The 15,693-nt window shown below is 36.9% G+C and overlaps 1 protein-coding gene across 7 annotated transcripts in view; it reads left to right on the top strand.

Annotated features, from left to right (window-relative positions):
* Positions 1-15,693, top strand: part of Nsd3 (nuclear receptor binding SET domain protein 3) — a 132,166-nt gene that overhangs the window by 52,392 nt on the left and 64,081 nt on the right. For all 7 annotated transcript variants that reach the window (XM_003462876.4, XM_013144693.2, XM_013144694.2 and 4 more), the window contains exons 5-9: positions 3,297-3,451; positions 5,979-6,494; positions 8,096-8,222; positions 13,349-13,449; positions 15,526-15,571. In XM_003462876.4, coding sequence (XP_003462924.1) covers positions 3,297-3,451; positions 5,979-6,494; positions 8,096-8,222; positions 13,349-13,449; positions 15,526-15,571 — 945 coding nt within the window. The remainder of the gene's footprint in view (positions 1-3,296; positions 3,452-5,978; positions 6,495-8,095; positions 8,223-13,348; positions 13,450-15,525; positions 15,572-15,693) is intronic.

The raw sequence follows: 15,693 nt of genomic DNA, 5'->3' as shown, positions 1-15,693 counted from the left end.
CCTTCAGCCCCTCTTCCCTTTCTTATTTACAAAAGCTTTGAGTCAGTTTTTTTCTTGTCCCTTTTTTCCTCTCCCCCTCCTCACTCCCTAGTTCCCATTTCCTTTTGAACAATTTCTATTTCACAATGTCTATTGCATATTTTGGTTCTTATTTATTCTTTGAGTTTCTCATATCATAGACAAAAATGTGATTTTTTACGTGGATTTATTTCACTTAAAAGAGTATGGTCACACTTACAGTGCATCCATTTAGCTAGATGTCTCCAGCTTATCCTCCTTTATGGCAGGGTAGTACAGCACTCCATTGTATTATTTAAAAAAACCTCACATCTTCTTTATCCATTCATCAGATGATGGGCTATTTCCAAGATTTAGCTATTACAAGCTGTGCTGCTATAAGCATGAGTGTCCATATATTGCTATGGTTTGCTGCTTTTAATTCGTTTGGGAAGATACTGAGAAGAGGAATAGCTAAGTCGAATAGAACCTGTAGTTTTAGTTGTTTTGTTTTGTTATATTTTGTTTTGAGACAGGGTCTTGCTGTCTAGTTCAGGCTGGCCTTGAGCTCATGATGATCCGAGTACTGGGATTGCAAAGAGTGCCACCACATGGCAATGTGCTAGCACACTTTTTACCTTTAAAATTTGAAGGGGGCTGGGGATTTAGCTCAGCAGCATAAGCACCTGCCTTGCAAGCAGGTGGTCGTGAGTTCGATCCCTGGTACCGATAAAAATGAAAAAAAAAAAAAAAAAAAGAAATCTTACCTTTAAAATTTGAGGACTCATAAAAACTTCTGATTACAGTGTTTGTGGATTATACCTATTTAAATTTAGAAGCTAAAGCCGAAAAAATTTATAACAGTTGATAATTTATTTAAAATAACATGTATCATAAATTATATCTTTATGAAAAACTTCAAGAAATTATTGTACATTTTTGTCAATCTCTTTAATATTTGGCTTAGATGAAGATTCTAGATTCTCAGTTATACTTCTATATTCATTCTGTTTTGACTTTTTTGATTGAAGTAGATTATTAAGATAATCTTAACCTCACACAGAGGTGCAGTAGGCAAAAAGAACAGTTGTTTTGTTTTTGGTACTGAGGATCAAACTCACAACCTCATGCTTGCCAGGTAACAGTAGTGCCATTGAGCTAAGGCCCTGGCCAAGAACAGTATTTTAACAACCCTTTCAGATAATTGTGGATATTTTTCTTTGCTATTACACCAAAACTTTAAAAAAAAAAAAAAGAAAAAAAAAAAAAAAACACTGGGTTAGGTACAGTGTAGAATCTGAAATTCTATCAGTGAACTTTTGGTACTTTTTTGCACTAAAATCCACTGGTTCTATCTTGCACTCTGGATCTTTTACCATATATAAATTTGGTAGCATCTTGCATTCATTGGCCATTTAAAAACTCTTATTAGTCTGTTGAGTCATGTAAAAATAGCTCTTTCAAATGTTAATACATTCTGTTAAAGATAATCTTCTAAATCACATTAGTTAATATCACGCTTATTTTATTAGAAGAGTTTTTGATTATTGGAAAGCTAGCTGATTCAGAGTCAAAAACCATTTTCCTAGAATTTTGCCTGAAAGATCACATTTTATTACTGGCAATGAATACTGTTGTTTTCCTTGAAGTAAAGAACACCTCACTTTTGAGGAGGTATCTGCCAAATACTGAAGTTTGAATAACCATAGCTCTTCTTTCGGACATGTTTGCTAGTAAAAGTGATGTTTCACTTTCAGCAGTGGCTGGCTCAGTGTCACTCATTCACAGCAGTCCTCCTCAAGACAGCATCATTCGTATTCCACGTAGGCTAGGGTTTCCCCTGTTTCCCTTTCATCAGACAGAGGATTGAAGAAATGTATATTTGAGGCTCAAGAGTTAGGAAAGTTAGTAATTTTTATTGCTTCATCAAGGACAGTAAGTAAAACTTTTTTTAAGTGCCAGTTTTTTGTGTTTTGTTTTTTGTTTGGTACTGGGAATCAAAATCAGTACCTTTTGCTTGCCAGGCAGGCATTTATGCCACTGAGCTATATCCTCAGCCCTTTAATGCCAGTTAATAACTGTGAAATGGATGTACTTTGGTTTTTTCATTTTGTCTCCATTCAGTCTAGGAGGCCAGCAGTCTTTAAATTGTTAAAAAATTCCTTGACTGATTAATTGATTTTTGAGACAGGATTTTGCTATAAAGTACAGGCTGGTCTTGAACTCACTGTGTAGCCTAGGCTTGCCTCAAACTTGCAATACTCCTTCTGCCTCAGCCTCCTGAGTACTGGAACTGTAGGCATGGCCACAATACTTGGCTGAAAGTCTTATCTGCTACTGCTTTTGTTACTGTTAAGTACAAAGGTTAACATAGTAATAAAGACCAGTGATATGTCATAGAAACAGTTTTGACACCTCACAGGACCCCTGAATCTTCTATGCATCTAGCGGGAAGATCAATTTGATCATCATTTGTCTTTTAGAAGTCCAAGGAAAGAAGCTCATAAATTTTTCAAAGGAAACATTTCCACCCAGTTTGTAAAAAGATTGACAGCAAGTAAAAATAAATTGTATAATTATGTTGGGTGTGAAGGTAGGTACTTGTAAACTCAGGACTCTGGGTAGCCAAGACAAGAAGATTGCATGTTGAAGCTCAGCTTGGGCAACCTGAGTTACTAGGACCATGTCTCAAAATTAAGGCCAAGGATGTAGTCATGGGTTCAAGCCCCAGTGCTGCTAAGTAAAATATTTTAAGTAAAGTAATAAATGTAGTAATTAGCAGAATCTCTGCTTTTCACTTGAAGTTTGCTGTACTGATTTTAATCATTTGGAGTAATTTCTTTTTTCCCACTAGTGCTGGGGTTGAACCAGCGCCTTTTCACTGAGCAATATCCCCATCCCTTTTAAAGTATATTTTCTTTTTAAATTTGTATATAATCTTACTAAATCTATTTTCTTGCCTCAGTTTCTCTGATTGCTGGAATTACAGGAATGTGGTACCACACTTACTTTTTTTGGAGGGTGGGGTCTGGGGATTGAACTCATGACATCACATTTGCTAGGCAGGCGCTTACACCACTGAGCTAAATCCCCAGCCCCTAACCTAGCTTTTGGAGTAGTTTTCATAGAAGCTGTTGGTTGTGTAATTGGTAGGTTTTGGAATATGTCCTTGGACAATTCTGGATACACAAATTGCAATGCCAGAATAAGAAGAAACCTAGGTAAGAGGCCCTTTTGGCTAAGTACAGTATATGTGGATGCTATTGTTTGACATAGTTAATGAGAATTTTTACTTACAGGTGCCCGGGAATATCATGTCCAGTTTTTTAGCAACCAGCCAGAGAGGGCGTGGGTTCATGAAAAGCGGGTACGGGAGTATAAAGGTCATAAACAGTATGAAGAATTACTGGCTGAAGCCACCAAACAAGCCAGCAATCACTCTGAAAAACAAAAGGTAAAGACAACATATTAATATTTTTATTAAGTCCAATTCAGAAAGAGAATTGTGCTCCTTAATATGTGGAATCCAAAATACACACCCAGAAAGTAGAAGAAAGACTATTACAAGATAAGAGGAAGGGAATAAGGGGAGAAGGGTTGTATGGGTGGGTCATAGAGGGTGAATATGGGCAAAATGCGCACACAGTGCCTCTTCTAAACAGGGCTGGGACAAGAGGAGTGACGAGGGTGAAGGTGATTGTGTTATGCACATGTATAAATCTGCCAGAATGAAACCAGTTTTTTTTTACTATATGTGCTGACAAAGCAAGCACTGAAACCAGTTTTTTTAAAAGGGTGACAAAATTCTTAAAAACTAAGTATTTTTATTAGTCTCTTGTGCATGTGTGCAGGTGTTTTCACACACATGATTTGATGCTGAGTATCAGATCTATGCCAGGCATGTGTTTTTACCACTGCCCTGTACCCCAGCGCAGTCCTTGAATATAGTGTGTATTTTTGTACCAGAAATTGAACTCATGATCTCACTCACATTTGCCAGGCAGTTACTGTGCTGCTGAGCTATATCCCCAGCCTTGAATAATGGTTTTTTTTGTTTGTTTGTTTGTTTGTTTATTTTGTTTTGAGGGGGGCTGTCTTTTTGAGACAGGGTCTCACTATGCAGTTCAGGCTGGTTTTGAACTCACTTTGTAGCCCAGACTAGTCTCAAACTCGTAATGATCCTCCTGCCTCAGCTTCCTCAGGGCTAGAATTACAGGAATGAGCCACTGCGCCCAGCCCTAATATGGCTTTTAAAGGACTTAGTAATTCACAATTTTTCACAGTTGAATTCAGACCATTTTTACAATGTTTTGTCATTTTAATTCCTTTAAGTTCACTTTTAATCATTGCAAGGGAATCAGTAGATTTGTAAGTACAACTAGTTTATGTTGCATAAATAACACTATACAGTATTAAAAGCTTTATCTGCTTAATATAGTGTTGAGTTCTTTTGTGAATTGAGTTAATGTACATAAGTCTATAAGATGTAAGTGAAATTTGGATTTTTCCAAGGGTTTAAATTTTTTTTTCATATTTCAGCGTCTTATAATTCCTCCTTTTTAAACGAAATTGTTTTATGGAAGTTAAGTTTAAAAGTATTCACTGAGGGGGAAGGAAAGAAGGGATAAAAAGAAAAAATGGAAGCAAAACTTTTGTAAATGAACAAGGGAAGAGGATTTGAAGGGAGAGAATGGGAAAAAAAGAAGTAAGCTAGTCGATGTACAGGTATAAATTCTGTATGATGAGTTTATCACTGTGTATATCTAAAATGCACCAATAAAAATTTTAAAAACCCAGAAGAAAGAAGAAACAATATTCAGTGAACACCTTCTGTGAGAGATACTTTGAAGTGATTTCTATATGTATGAACTCATTTAATCTTCACAGTAACCTACGTGCTATTACTCTTTTTCAGTAGCTAAAGAAACTAAGGTACAGAGTGTATGTGACTGGTTCACCCAAGAACTGCTGCGTGATGGAATCAACAAATACGTTTTGCTGTAGTGGTAGTTTTGACAGTTTCTTCTGATAATCTGGTTGTGATTTTAAACTCATTATAATTTGGGTCATTTGTAATTCATGGATGAGCTGTTTTTAATTTTAAAAGTTAGATGTTATCACAGAGAGCCAGTTTGTTTTATGAGTCTTAGGACTGACAGACTTACACATTAGAATGTGACATACTGTGTACTTTCTCATAATTTTGTTAACTGACTTGACTCTATTTCCACTTAACCTTCGAAGAATTCCTGATTGCTTCAGTCATCTCATACACTTCTGATCCCTGCCTTCGCCACCTCACACAGTTTTATTCAACGCTGTGTTACTTCTCTTGCTAGTCCAAAGCCTTCCGATCAACCCTGGATATTAAGAGACCTGTAGAAACTGTAATTTGGGTTTGCTGTGTCTTTTTCTCTTGCACACGCCTGCTGTCTTAGTCTTGCCAGCTTTTATTCCTTTTTCCTTCTCCCTCCTTTCACTCTTTTCTGTCCCTATTTACTGAGGTTTCAGACTAACAGTACATCTGTGTTGGTTCTCTGCCAGTTTGCCTTGTGATCTCCATGGCACCCCTGAGTTATCCCCACCCTCTAGCCGTGGAGGAAAAATGAGACCTTTGGATTATTAGTCTTAATGTTAGTGTTCAGTTGGTCACTGAAAAGAGTCATTTTTGTAACCTTTCCTCTCTTTTCCCTAATTATCACTAGCATTTTGTGACTGTGATGTAAGGACAGCTCCCTCTTTGGGGAACTTGTCCAGCAAGTGGTCATCAGAGGAAGGATGTATAAGAGAATAGACCTTTAAGACATCTAGTAGAGTAGTACTAATTTAAATCACAGAATTAAGATATTCCACTTACTTGACTAAAGAACCCAAAGATACTTAAGCATACCTAAAAAGATAACCAAAGCAAATGGGAAATGCATTTGGTTTCAGTGTACCTGTTAAAGTGTATCAAAATAATGCCTGTGCCTTTTTCCAAGATTCGGAAACCTCGACCTCAGAGAGAACGTGCCCAGTGGGATATTGGCATTGCCCATGCAGAAAAAGCATTGAAAATGACTCGAGAAGAAAGAATAGAACAGTATACTTTCATCTACATTGATAAGCAGCCCGAGGAGGCTTTATCGCAGACAAAAAAGAATGCTGCCTCCAAGACCGAAGTTAAAAAACCCCGGAGACCAAGATCTGTGTTGAATGCTCAACCAGAACAGACCAATGCAGGGGAGGTGGCCTCCTCACAGTCAAGTTCTGACCTTCGGAGACACAGTCAGAGGCGGCACACAAGTGTGGAAGAGGAAGACTCACCCCCTGTTAAGATAGCCTGGAAGACAGCAGCTGCGAGGAAATCCTTACCAGCTTCCATTACAATGCACAAAGGGAGCCTGGATTTGCAGAAGTGTAACATGTCCCCAGTTGTAAAAATCGAACAGGTGTTTGCTCTTCAGAACGCAACAGGAGATGGGAAATTTATTGATCAGTTTGTTTATTCAACAAAGGTACCTCTTTTTTTAATGGCTTTGTTTAGTTAGTGTTGTTTTTTCTTTGATTTTCATTTTTTTGAGGGGGTTATTTTAAAAGTAGTCAACCTTGGCATCTAAAGACCAATACAAGGATATAGCTTAAATACTCTTTGTATCGCCCACATTTGAAATCTACTGTCACGTTTACCCTGTGGGCAAAAAAAGACACAGACAAAATGTCTACTTTTTTCTTTTGTAATATTCCCATCTGTAGTAGATTAATCTTGAGCTATGCAGCCAAAATTGAGTTTAGCTCCCAAAAGTCATGGAAAAAAATTGGGCATTTTGCCTGTTTCTAGTCTGAGCAGTTTTTCTTTGTTGCAATATGTGCTTCTTATTAAAATCATTTTTTCAGTTATCTAAAGTAACTATTATGGTAAAAACTACTGTACTAAGTCTTACTTGCTGACCTGCTTAGTTGCAACAGCAACCAAGCAAGTTTGTTAGACTCCTGGCCTCAGGATATCTAACTGCATTTTATTGAAACACAACACTGTTGGTCTTGTGACATTTAATTGTTGCGATAGCCTGGGGGATGGGTTAGACGCAGTCACCATAAATGGAATGCCTCTCTCTGCCTGCCCTGGCCCTAAAGATGTCAGAGCCCTTCCGTAACCATCGATAGCATCTATATACCTCGCCACTCCCTAAACCCACACAACTTTGGGTTTGCTTTAAAAATAATGAATTCCTTTTTTTTTTCCTAACATAGTCACCTGCATATTAAAATAATTAATTAAAAGTAAGGTTGCCTCATTAGTAATATATTTCCTTAGACTTGTTCAAGGATCCTCTAGGGCTCCTGGTAAAGCTTATGTTTGATCTCTACTTTCATTCTCGCAATAGCAAGAGTTTTGAATCTTTTAAAAATGCAAATTGACCTTATTCTTGGAGCTAGTTTTATCTGCTTCTGGATGCACAAATCAAACTTGGTCCTCTCACCTATAGCAATGTTACTTAAAGGAAATTTGAGATAAAACTGATTTTTAAAAAATGCATACTTATAAAACACTCCTTTATTTCTATTCCTTTATATTAAAAATGGTTGAGACCTAAATGAATTTTACCTACCTTCAGTCTGCTCAGCATTACTTATTGATCACATTTTGGTCATCACAAATGACATGTTTCTGTATCTGAGAATGTTCTTGTCTCTTTAGACTGTTGATTTTTCTGTTTTGTAGGAGGGCATTTTTATCAAATGACAGTGACTAGAGTTGTCTGTCATATGTATAAAAGAAGAAATTTCAGAACAGAAAATAGCACCCAATATTCTGGGGAAAAAAAGTGTTTTGTTTTTTTTTTCCCAGAGTATTGGGTGATCCAAGTTTATTTCTTAGGAATAGCTATCATCTGGACTTAGACCAGCAGTTTTTGTCCACGTGTTCTCATTGTCCATGTTCAAATACATATCGATGGCAATAAAATTGTTGTGATAATGGCTAACATAAATGTATTATAATCAAAGATTAGTAGATTCAAGCAAATTATAATCATATTAGCCAACTTCATAAGTCCATGATGCCTTTTGCCTGGTAATTACCTTTTTTTTTTTTTAATTTTGCCTTATTTTAAAGGGAATTGGTAACAAAACGGAAATAAGTGTCAGGGGGCAAGACAGGCTTATAATTTCCTCACCAAACCAGAGAAGTGAAAAGCCTACACAGAATGTATCATCTCCTGAAGCAACATCTGGTCCTACAGGTGGGTGTGAATGGGGAGTCCATTTTGAGAGATCATCATTCTGTTCTTCAGTGCTACTAAGACATTTCATCATCAAAAGTAAATTACTGAGCTAAGTATGATGGTGCACTTTTATAGTCTCATATTGAGAAGGCTGAGACAGAGGGATCACTTGAGCTCAGGCATTCAAGACCAGGCAGAGGAACATAGCAAGACCCCATCTCAAAAATAAACAAACAAAGCCGAGTGTGGTGGTACACTCTTGTAACCCCAGCACTACAGAGACTGAAGCAGGAGGATCATTACAAGTTTGAGACCAGTCTGAGCTACAAAGTGAGCCCAAGGCCAGCCTAAACTGCATAGTGAGACAGTGTCTCAAGAAGGCAAAAAAAAAAAATTAAATAAATGAATAAATTTTAAAAAGTTTAATTATGAAAACAATTATTTCAAATGGAAATAGTGGATTAGGGGCTAAAGAATTTTATTCATAATAAGTTATTTTTCCTTTAGAAATTTAAAAAATGATAGTTCCATAAGAATACAACTGTAAGTTGGGTGTGGCAGCACATTCCTGTAATCCTAGCACTTAGGAGGCTGAGGCAGGAGGATCAATAAAGTTCAAGACCATCCTTGGCTACAAAGTGAGCCCAAGACCAGCCTGAACCTCATAGCAAGACCCTGGCTCAAAAAGACCAAAAAAAAAAAAAAAAAAAAAAAAACCCAAAGGCCAAGAAAATAACTCAGTGGTGCAGTTGCCTGCCTGGCAAGCACATGGTTTTGAGTTCAATTGCCAGTACCAAAAAAAAGTTAGGTATTGATTAATTTGGTCATTTGGAATCTTAGTTTTGGAGATTTGTTTTATTTTGTTCTTTAATTTTTTTTTTTTTTTTAATTGGTACCGGGGATCGAACTCATGACCTCCTGCTTGCAAGACAGGTGCTTATGCCGCTGAGCTAAACCCCCAACCCCATCCTTTAATGTTTTATTCTGTTTTGGTTTAATCTTAAGAAGTGACTATACAATACAGAAAAACAACAAACTCTTTGCTTTTCTACTGTACTTCGACTAATCAACATACTTCCTTGACCTGTATGGGTGGATTTTTGCCACAATGACCAATTCTCCAAACATGGAAATCCCTTTACTTGCATTTACCAGCTTATTATAAAGGATATCATAGAGGCCACATGGAAGAGACAGCCAAAGCAGCACATGCACAAAGAGCTGCAGAACTCCATGGGTTGACACTCTCTCACCACATCCATGTGTTCCTCAAACTGGGAGTTCTCCAAACCCCATAGTGTCAGGATGTTTGTTTTTTGGAGACAGCGTCTCACTCTGTAATTCAGGCTGGTGTCAACCTCTCAATAGTCCTCTTGCCTCAGTTTCCCAGGTGCTAGGATTACAGGCATGCGCCACCATACCTGGCAAGTTCAGGGTTTTTATGTGAGCTTCATGATGTAGGTGTGATTCATTAGTCTCCAGATGTCTCCCTCTGTGGAAGTTGACTTGGGGCTGACAGTTTATCATGGTCTGGTCTGTGGTGACCAACCCCTACCTAGGAGTCCATCAGGAGCTACGTCATTCCTTCTGTCACTTCAGGAAGTCCCAGAGCATTAGAACGCTGTCAGGAGTTGAAGCCCAAGACCAAATATTACAACAGGATGCACCTAGTACCCCTATCATGTATAAAATTGCAAGGGATTTAGGATCCATGTGCCAAGAACCAGGGGCAAAGACCAAATACATCTTATATCACAATGTCACAGTGACCACATAATTTTCTGGAAGAATCAAAGTTATAAGCGCTGCAGTAGTAATCTTCAGTCAATAGTAAAACAGGCAAACCTGTGTTGAGTGGCGTGAAGAGGTATTTTTAGAAGTAAATTTAAAAGTCTCTTTTAAAAGCCCAGTAAAAATAATTACTGTTTAGAAAAGGATTTGGTCTTCTAAAAAGCAGTGATGGGCTGCAGGGCAGAAATGGTGGCGGGGCACATGTTGGTGAGTGTCTGTTAAGTATGCCTTTGTTCAGTATTGAGGTAGGAAAGAAAGCAAAACCAAAGAAAGGAGGGAGTAGCAAAATCCAGAATCAGGTTTATAGTTTGTGTCGTTTCACAATCCTGTTTAATAAAATAAAAATTGTAGCAGGTGTGGAGCCACACTTATAATCCTAGCACTCAGAAAACTGAAGCAGGAGGAGCACTGCAAGTCTGAGGCCAGCGTGGGCCACATAGTGAATTTAAAGCTGGTCTGGACTACGTAGTAAGACCTGTCTCAAAAAAATAAAATGAAGTAAAATTAATAATAATAAACACATGAGTACCTTTGTTCACAAACTTAATTCTTTCCATGATTGTGGTTGCAAACTGAATTGGACAGGAACTAAAATCATGGAAAGAATTTAAGTTTGTGAACCAAGCTACCATTGTATAAAAAAAATAAAATTATAATGTTGATTGAGTAAAATGGACTTTAGTTTTGCATTAATCAGCCATAATTAAAGACATTTGTTTTCTTTGACTATGAAGTAGCTTTCAGCTTCAGCTTTTCAGAGGTATGTCAGTTCTGTTATCTCTCTTTACTTTTTTTTTCTGAGTGCTGGGACCTGCATATTCCTCTGTTATTAATTTGTCTGAAATTAAGTGGGATGCCTAGATTAGGGAGATAATCTTTTAAAAATTACATCCGTAGTTTGTAACCAGAGAGAAAATAGATTCTGCATATGTTAGACTGATCCTAAATATACAATATACATTTATTTATTTATTTATTTATTTGTTTATTCGTTCATTCATTCAGTTTTTGTGTTTTTGAGACAGGGTTTCACTATGCAGTTCAGGTTGGCCTTGAACTTATTCTGTAGCCCAGGCCAATCTCAAACTCTCAACAATCCTCCTGCCTTAGCCTCCCAAGTGCTGGTACTTTTTTTTTTTTTTTTTTGGCTCCCCCTTCCCCCCTACTGGGGATGGAACTCATGACTGCCTGCTTCCCCGGTACTTTTATTTTTAATGGAACTTCTTTTTGTCCCCTTTGCTCAGTTAGTGAACATTTTCATGTAATCCTTCTATTGTAAGATTTAAGTTCTAGGGGTTGGGGATTTAGCTCAGTGGCATAAGGGCCTGCCTTGCAAGCATGCAGTGGTGAGTTTGATCCCTAGTACCCGGGAGAGGGGGAGATTTAGGTTCTATGAAGTTATTCTTAATTAAGTGGAAGGTTGTAATTCTTTGTAGCTAGAAAAAGGCCAGCTAGTGCCTTTGGCAGGTGCATAGGTTTTGGTTGTATATTGTGACTGGAATCTTATTTTAGGAATAGTGCTCTGAAGCTTCAGTGTTGATTTAAGTTTGTCTACCAACCGTGGTTGATAAGCATACTTTGTATTTTTAAGTGACCATTTTGCTTTTGTGTGTGTGAAAGTTGACTTTTAGTAGTGAAAAGGTAAGGAAGGAAACTTGTTTTCCTTCAGAAGTCAATTGCACTAAGTGTGTTAACATAGAAAGAGAATTCTTGAGCTTCAGTAAACTTAGGAAATACATAAGGTAGATGGCATTGCTGCATTTCTGTAGTTTGAACATTTTATATTTGCTTTCACAGTAGATTTTTAAGCTATTTTGCAAATCCAGACATACTCGCCTCCTGTCTCTTAGAAGATAAGCATTGTAGTACTGTTTGGTGGGTACTTTTCAGAATGCTTTTAGGAAGCTTCATCCCTCTAAGACCACAGATCCAATCTGCCCTTTATCTGCAGTATATTGTCATCATCAAAACAAATGAAGTTTCCTATTTGACTTTAAGCAGTTCCATTTATATTTTTGTTTCTCCTAGTTGTACTTGAATAATGCTGATTAGATTGAAGTATAGATTGTTGGGATCCTTGGCTGCCTGTAGGACAGCAGCATAGCTGGTGACTTAGTAGGCATTGAAAGGAAGGAGCCAACACCTTTGTGACCTCTCTGGTAAAAACATTAATCACAGCTCCAAAATAGACTAATAGCAAACTATCCACTCCTCATCGAAAACACACTACTGTAGTGGGATCCTTCTTCTGTTTGACTTTGAACGAAGGTGAAGGTTATATTTATATATAACTCAGAGCAATGAAATCAGAAAATACAAAGGTTATCTGAAAGGCTGTAATGGAATGGCTTCTATCTGACTTTATAGATTTTTGTGTTTGTTGTGTTTTGTTTTGAGATGAAGGTCTTGCTATGTAGTTTGGGCTGGGCTTGGGCTGTGTAGTCCAGGCTGGTCTTGAACTTGCTAAATCCTCCTGTCTTAGCCTCCTGGATCCTGGGACTGCAGGCATGCACCACCACACAGGCTCTAGAGGACCATTTTATGGCCCAAGTATTGAAAACATGACAACCAGCCACACTGAAAGTATCATTTCTCCTTAAGATCGCACACCAAAATCAGACCTAACTTAGTGGTTTTTCAAGTTGTGGTTTTCTCTCTGAGTTTTACCCATTAAATGGGGTCCATGTGAGTTGTCTTCTGTTTATTTTTAAAGAATATACTGTTTTTAAAAATCTTAGTTTCTTAAATTAACATGGACAAGCTTAATAATTTGTTTCAAGTAGGTTTTTATGAATTTTACCAAAGAATAACAAAAGTCTCTTGATTTTCAAATTGATGATTAGGTTTGTGCCTTTGCTGCTTTTCTTATCTTCAGTATTAACGACAGTAGCAAAACTTACTTAAGCTTACCAGGTACCATTAACCTTTTTACCCATGGAATTAATTAAACTCATTTGCTAAGAACCAGATTAATAATTACCTGTGTCAACAGGGTAATGAAGTCATTTTTAGCCACCTCTTCAGTCCTTTCATCCCCTAAAATATATTTACCTAAGTGTGTTTACATGCCTTCAAAACTCACCGTGAACACTGTTTCAGTTTGACTTTTAATTTTAAAAAATTCAATCTCCCTTTATTTGTATAACCAGAATCTTTTGTGGACTCAGTCTCAGCTCAGCAGCCTTTACAATTTGATCTACTAGTAATTTTTTGTGCTCCCAAATATTTAAAAATTTTTAATGGCTTATAATTAAAATTCCAAAAGTAATGGATGAGAAAGGCAAACAATCTAGTCAAATCTTAATGTCAAGCCACCCTTAAATGACTGTTTGTGTGTTTAAATCACCTCTTAGGCTCAGTAGAAAAGAAGCAACAGAGAAGATCAATTAGGACTCGTTCTGAATCAGAGAAGTCCTCGGAGGCTGTGCCAAAGAAGAAGATCAAAAAGGAGCAGGTTGGCTTCCTACATGTAGAGAGTTAAAGCAATGTATATGTAATGCTGTGGCTTCTCTCAGTATCTTAAAAGAAAGTGAAACTTCCCCTAGCCTGAGTTTCCTTTCTGGAGTGTCTGACACTGCTGTCCTGGGGGTTCCAGTGCCCAGTCCTAATACAACCATCCCTGGGGTTCCGCTGTAGGCATTTTCACTCAAAAAGACAGGCTTCAGAGGACGGGAAGCCAGTGATTTGAGACTTTAAAACTCTCAAATTGATTTTCAAATTTCTGTTATGAGCAAAATGATTTTATGTCTTCATGATTTGGGGAGGGTACCTATCATTGAATTCCCTTTTTAAAAATTTTGATTTTTGGTTTAAACTACCAGTATTTTTTTTTTCATTTTTTTAAACAAATCAAATTAACTTATTTAAGAAGCAGCAAGTTATAGGTGATCTGGTTTTTCTGTTGATATCATAGATTTTTTGGAATGTTATTTTCCCAATGAAATGGCATTCACTTGGTTAGATAAACAATATTTAAGTGAAAAAGAAGAGGAGATACATTTTGACTGAAAGTGTTCAACTGGTGTAATCAATATAGTAATAACATACATGTTCAATTACCCTTTCAAAGACACTTTGAGAAACCATTCTCCTTTAAACTCACAATCCAAATTTTCATAAGCTTTTTTTAAAAGGGAAAGAGTATCCATTTATTCAGCCTGGATACCTGATATTAAACAGAACATATTCAAGGTAGAATTAGTTCCAGTAAGTTTTATATTTTAAAAATCATTTATTACAAAAGAGTATGGACTTTTTTATTTAAAATATTGCCTGCATAATTTTAAATTTAAAATCTGTCTTTGTGGGTGCTGTATGGTATCACAAGCATGTAAAACAATTTTTCTAGAATATTTAAAAGTGAAATAATACACTAATTTGCATTCACTTAGTATATTAACTTTCATACTTAGAAAATTATATTCCAAAAAATCTTAATCAGCTCTTGCAGATCTATAGTACTCATTACTAAAATAAAGTTGTGATTTTGCCACCTAGTTCCCAAATTCAGTCTGCGACCAGTTTAAAATTAATAAGCAGAATGAGTACAAAAAATGGGACAAATTGTTAATGCCACTGTGTTACAGTTAGTAGTAGAATAATACCAGTGATTGTTAGAAGATTTTATATTTGTATGACTAATTGTATCTTATAAAAAGCACTTATGTTGTATGTTTTTCTACCTGTTGTAAAAAAATAAAAAAATTTTTAAAAAGCTTAGAACAATCCTTAAATATTTACGAAATGTGTTTCAACATGCATATTTCACCACATCTTAAAACATGAAATTCAACTCATAGCTTAAACAGGAACTCCTCCAAACAGCAACCTTTTCTGATTCTAATGGTTCAGTCCTCAAATTACCACGTGTTTTACATATACATTGGCAGAATAACTTCTGATCTCGCTCTCCTAATGTAGGATCAAGACACTGTTCATAAGACACTCAAGAAAGTGCTTTTGCAATATCACAAACTTATTTTCTTAAGTTTGTACTAGCAGCAAAAGTATTGAGCTTCCAGCTGTATGGAGCCCTGTAGCACTCTCTACAGAGAGGGTCCTGATTCCCAGCAACTTAGCTGTGAGTGCAGGCGCGGAAGGGTCTTAAAGTGGCGTGAGTTACATTAACCTGAGTATCATAGTAAGTAAAAATTTATCCTAACATCTTTGGGGCGGGAGGGGTTTATAGCAACACTGGGGCTGGTTGCAGAGACAACCCCTCTTTTGCCTTCCAGACACCAAGGAAAGTATTCTTTTTTTTCATATACCAAGGGAATGGTGGGAGACGTCTTTGCTAGAGAGCATGTGGCTTTGTGTTGTCACTTGGTATTCAGCGCAGGTAGTTAGGATGTAAACCTTCCCTGGCCTTGAGACAGAGAACTTGACCCAGAAAATGGGACTGAGTTCAGATTTTAGATGCATTGATCACTCATCACTACTTAGACTGATGACAGTGTTATTTTTTTCCCTATTAATTAAAAGTAAGAGGAAAAAACCTCCTTGTTAATGCTGTTTTTTTCTGTCCAAACAGGTTGAAACAGTTCCTCAGGCTACAGTGAAGACTGGATTACAGAAAGGTGAGTTAATATTATAATGTTGCTTTGCATTTCCTTGATTAAACCAGTATTAAAGAATCACTTATTTGTACTTCATGTATTTTTGTCTGTCTCTGTAAATCATTGTTGTTGCTTCTTGGTGT

Source organism: Cavia porcellus, unplaced genomic scaffold (genome assembly GCF_034190915.1).
Source record: "Cavia porcellus strain 051 isolate PalLab524CR breed Dunkin Hartley unplaced genomic scaffold, mCavPor4.1 scaffold_29, whole genome shotgun sequence".
Lineage (NCBI taxonomy): Eukaryota > Metazoa > Chordata > Mammalia > Rodentia > Caviidae > Cavia > Cavia porcellus.
Note: the sequence above shows the minus strand (reverse complement) of the source record. Positions and strands in the feature narration are given on the sequence as shown.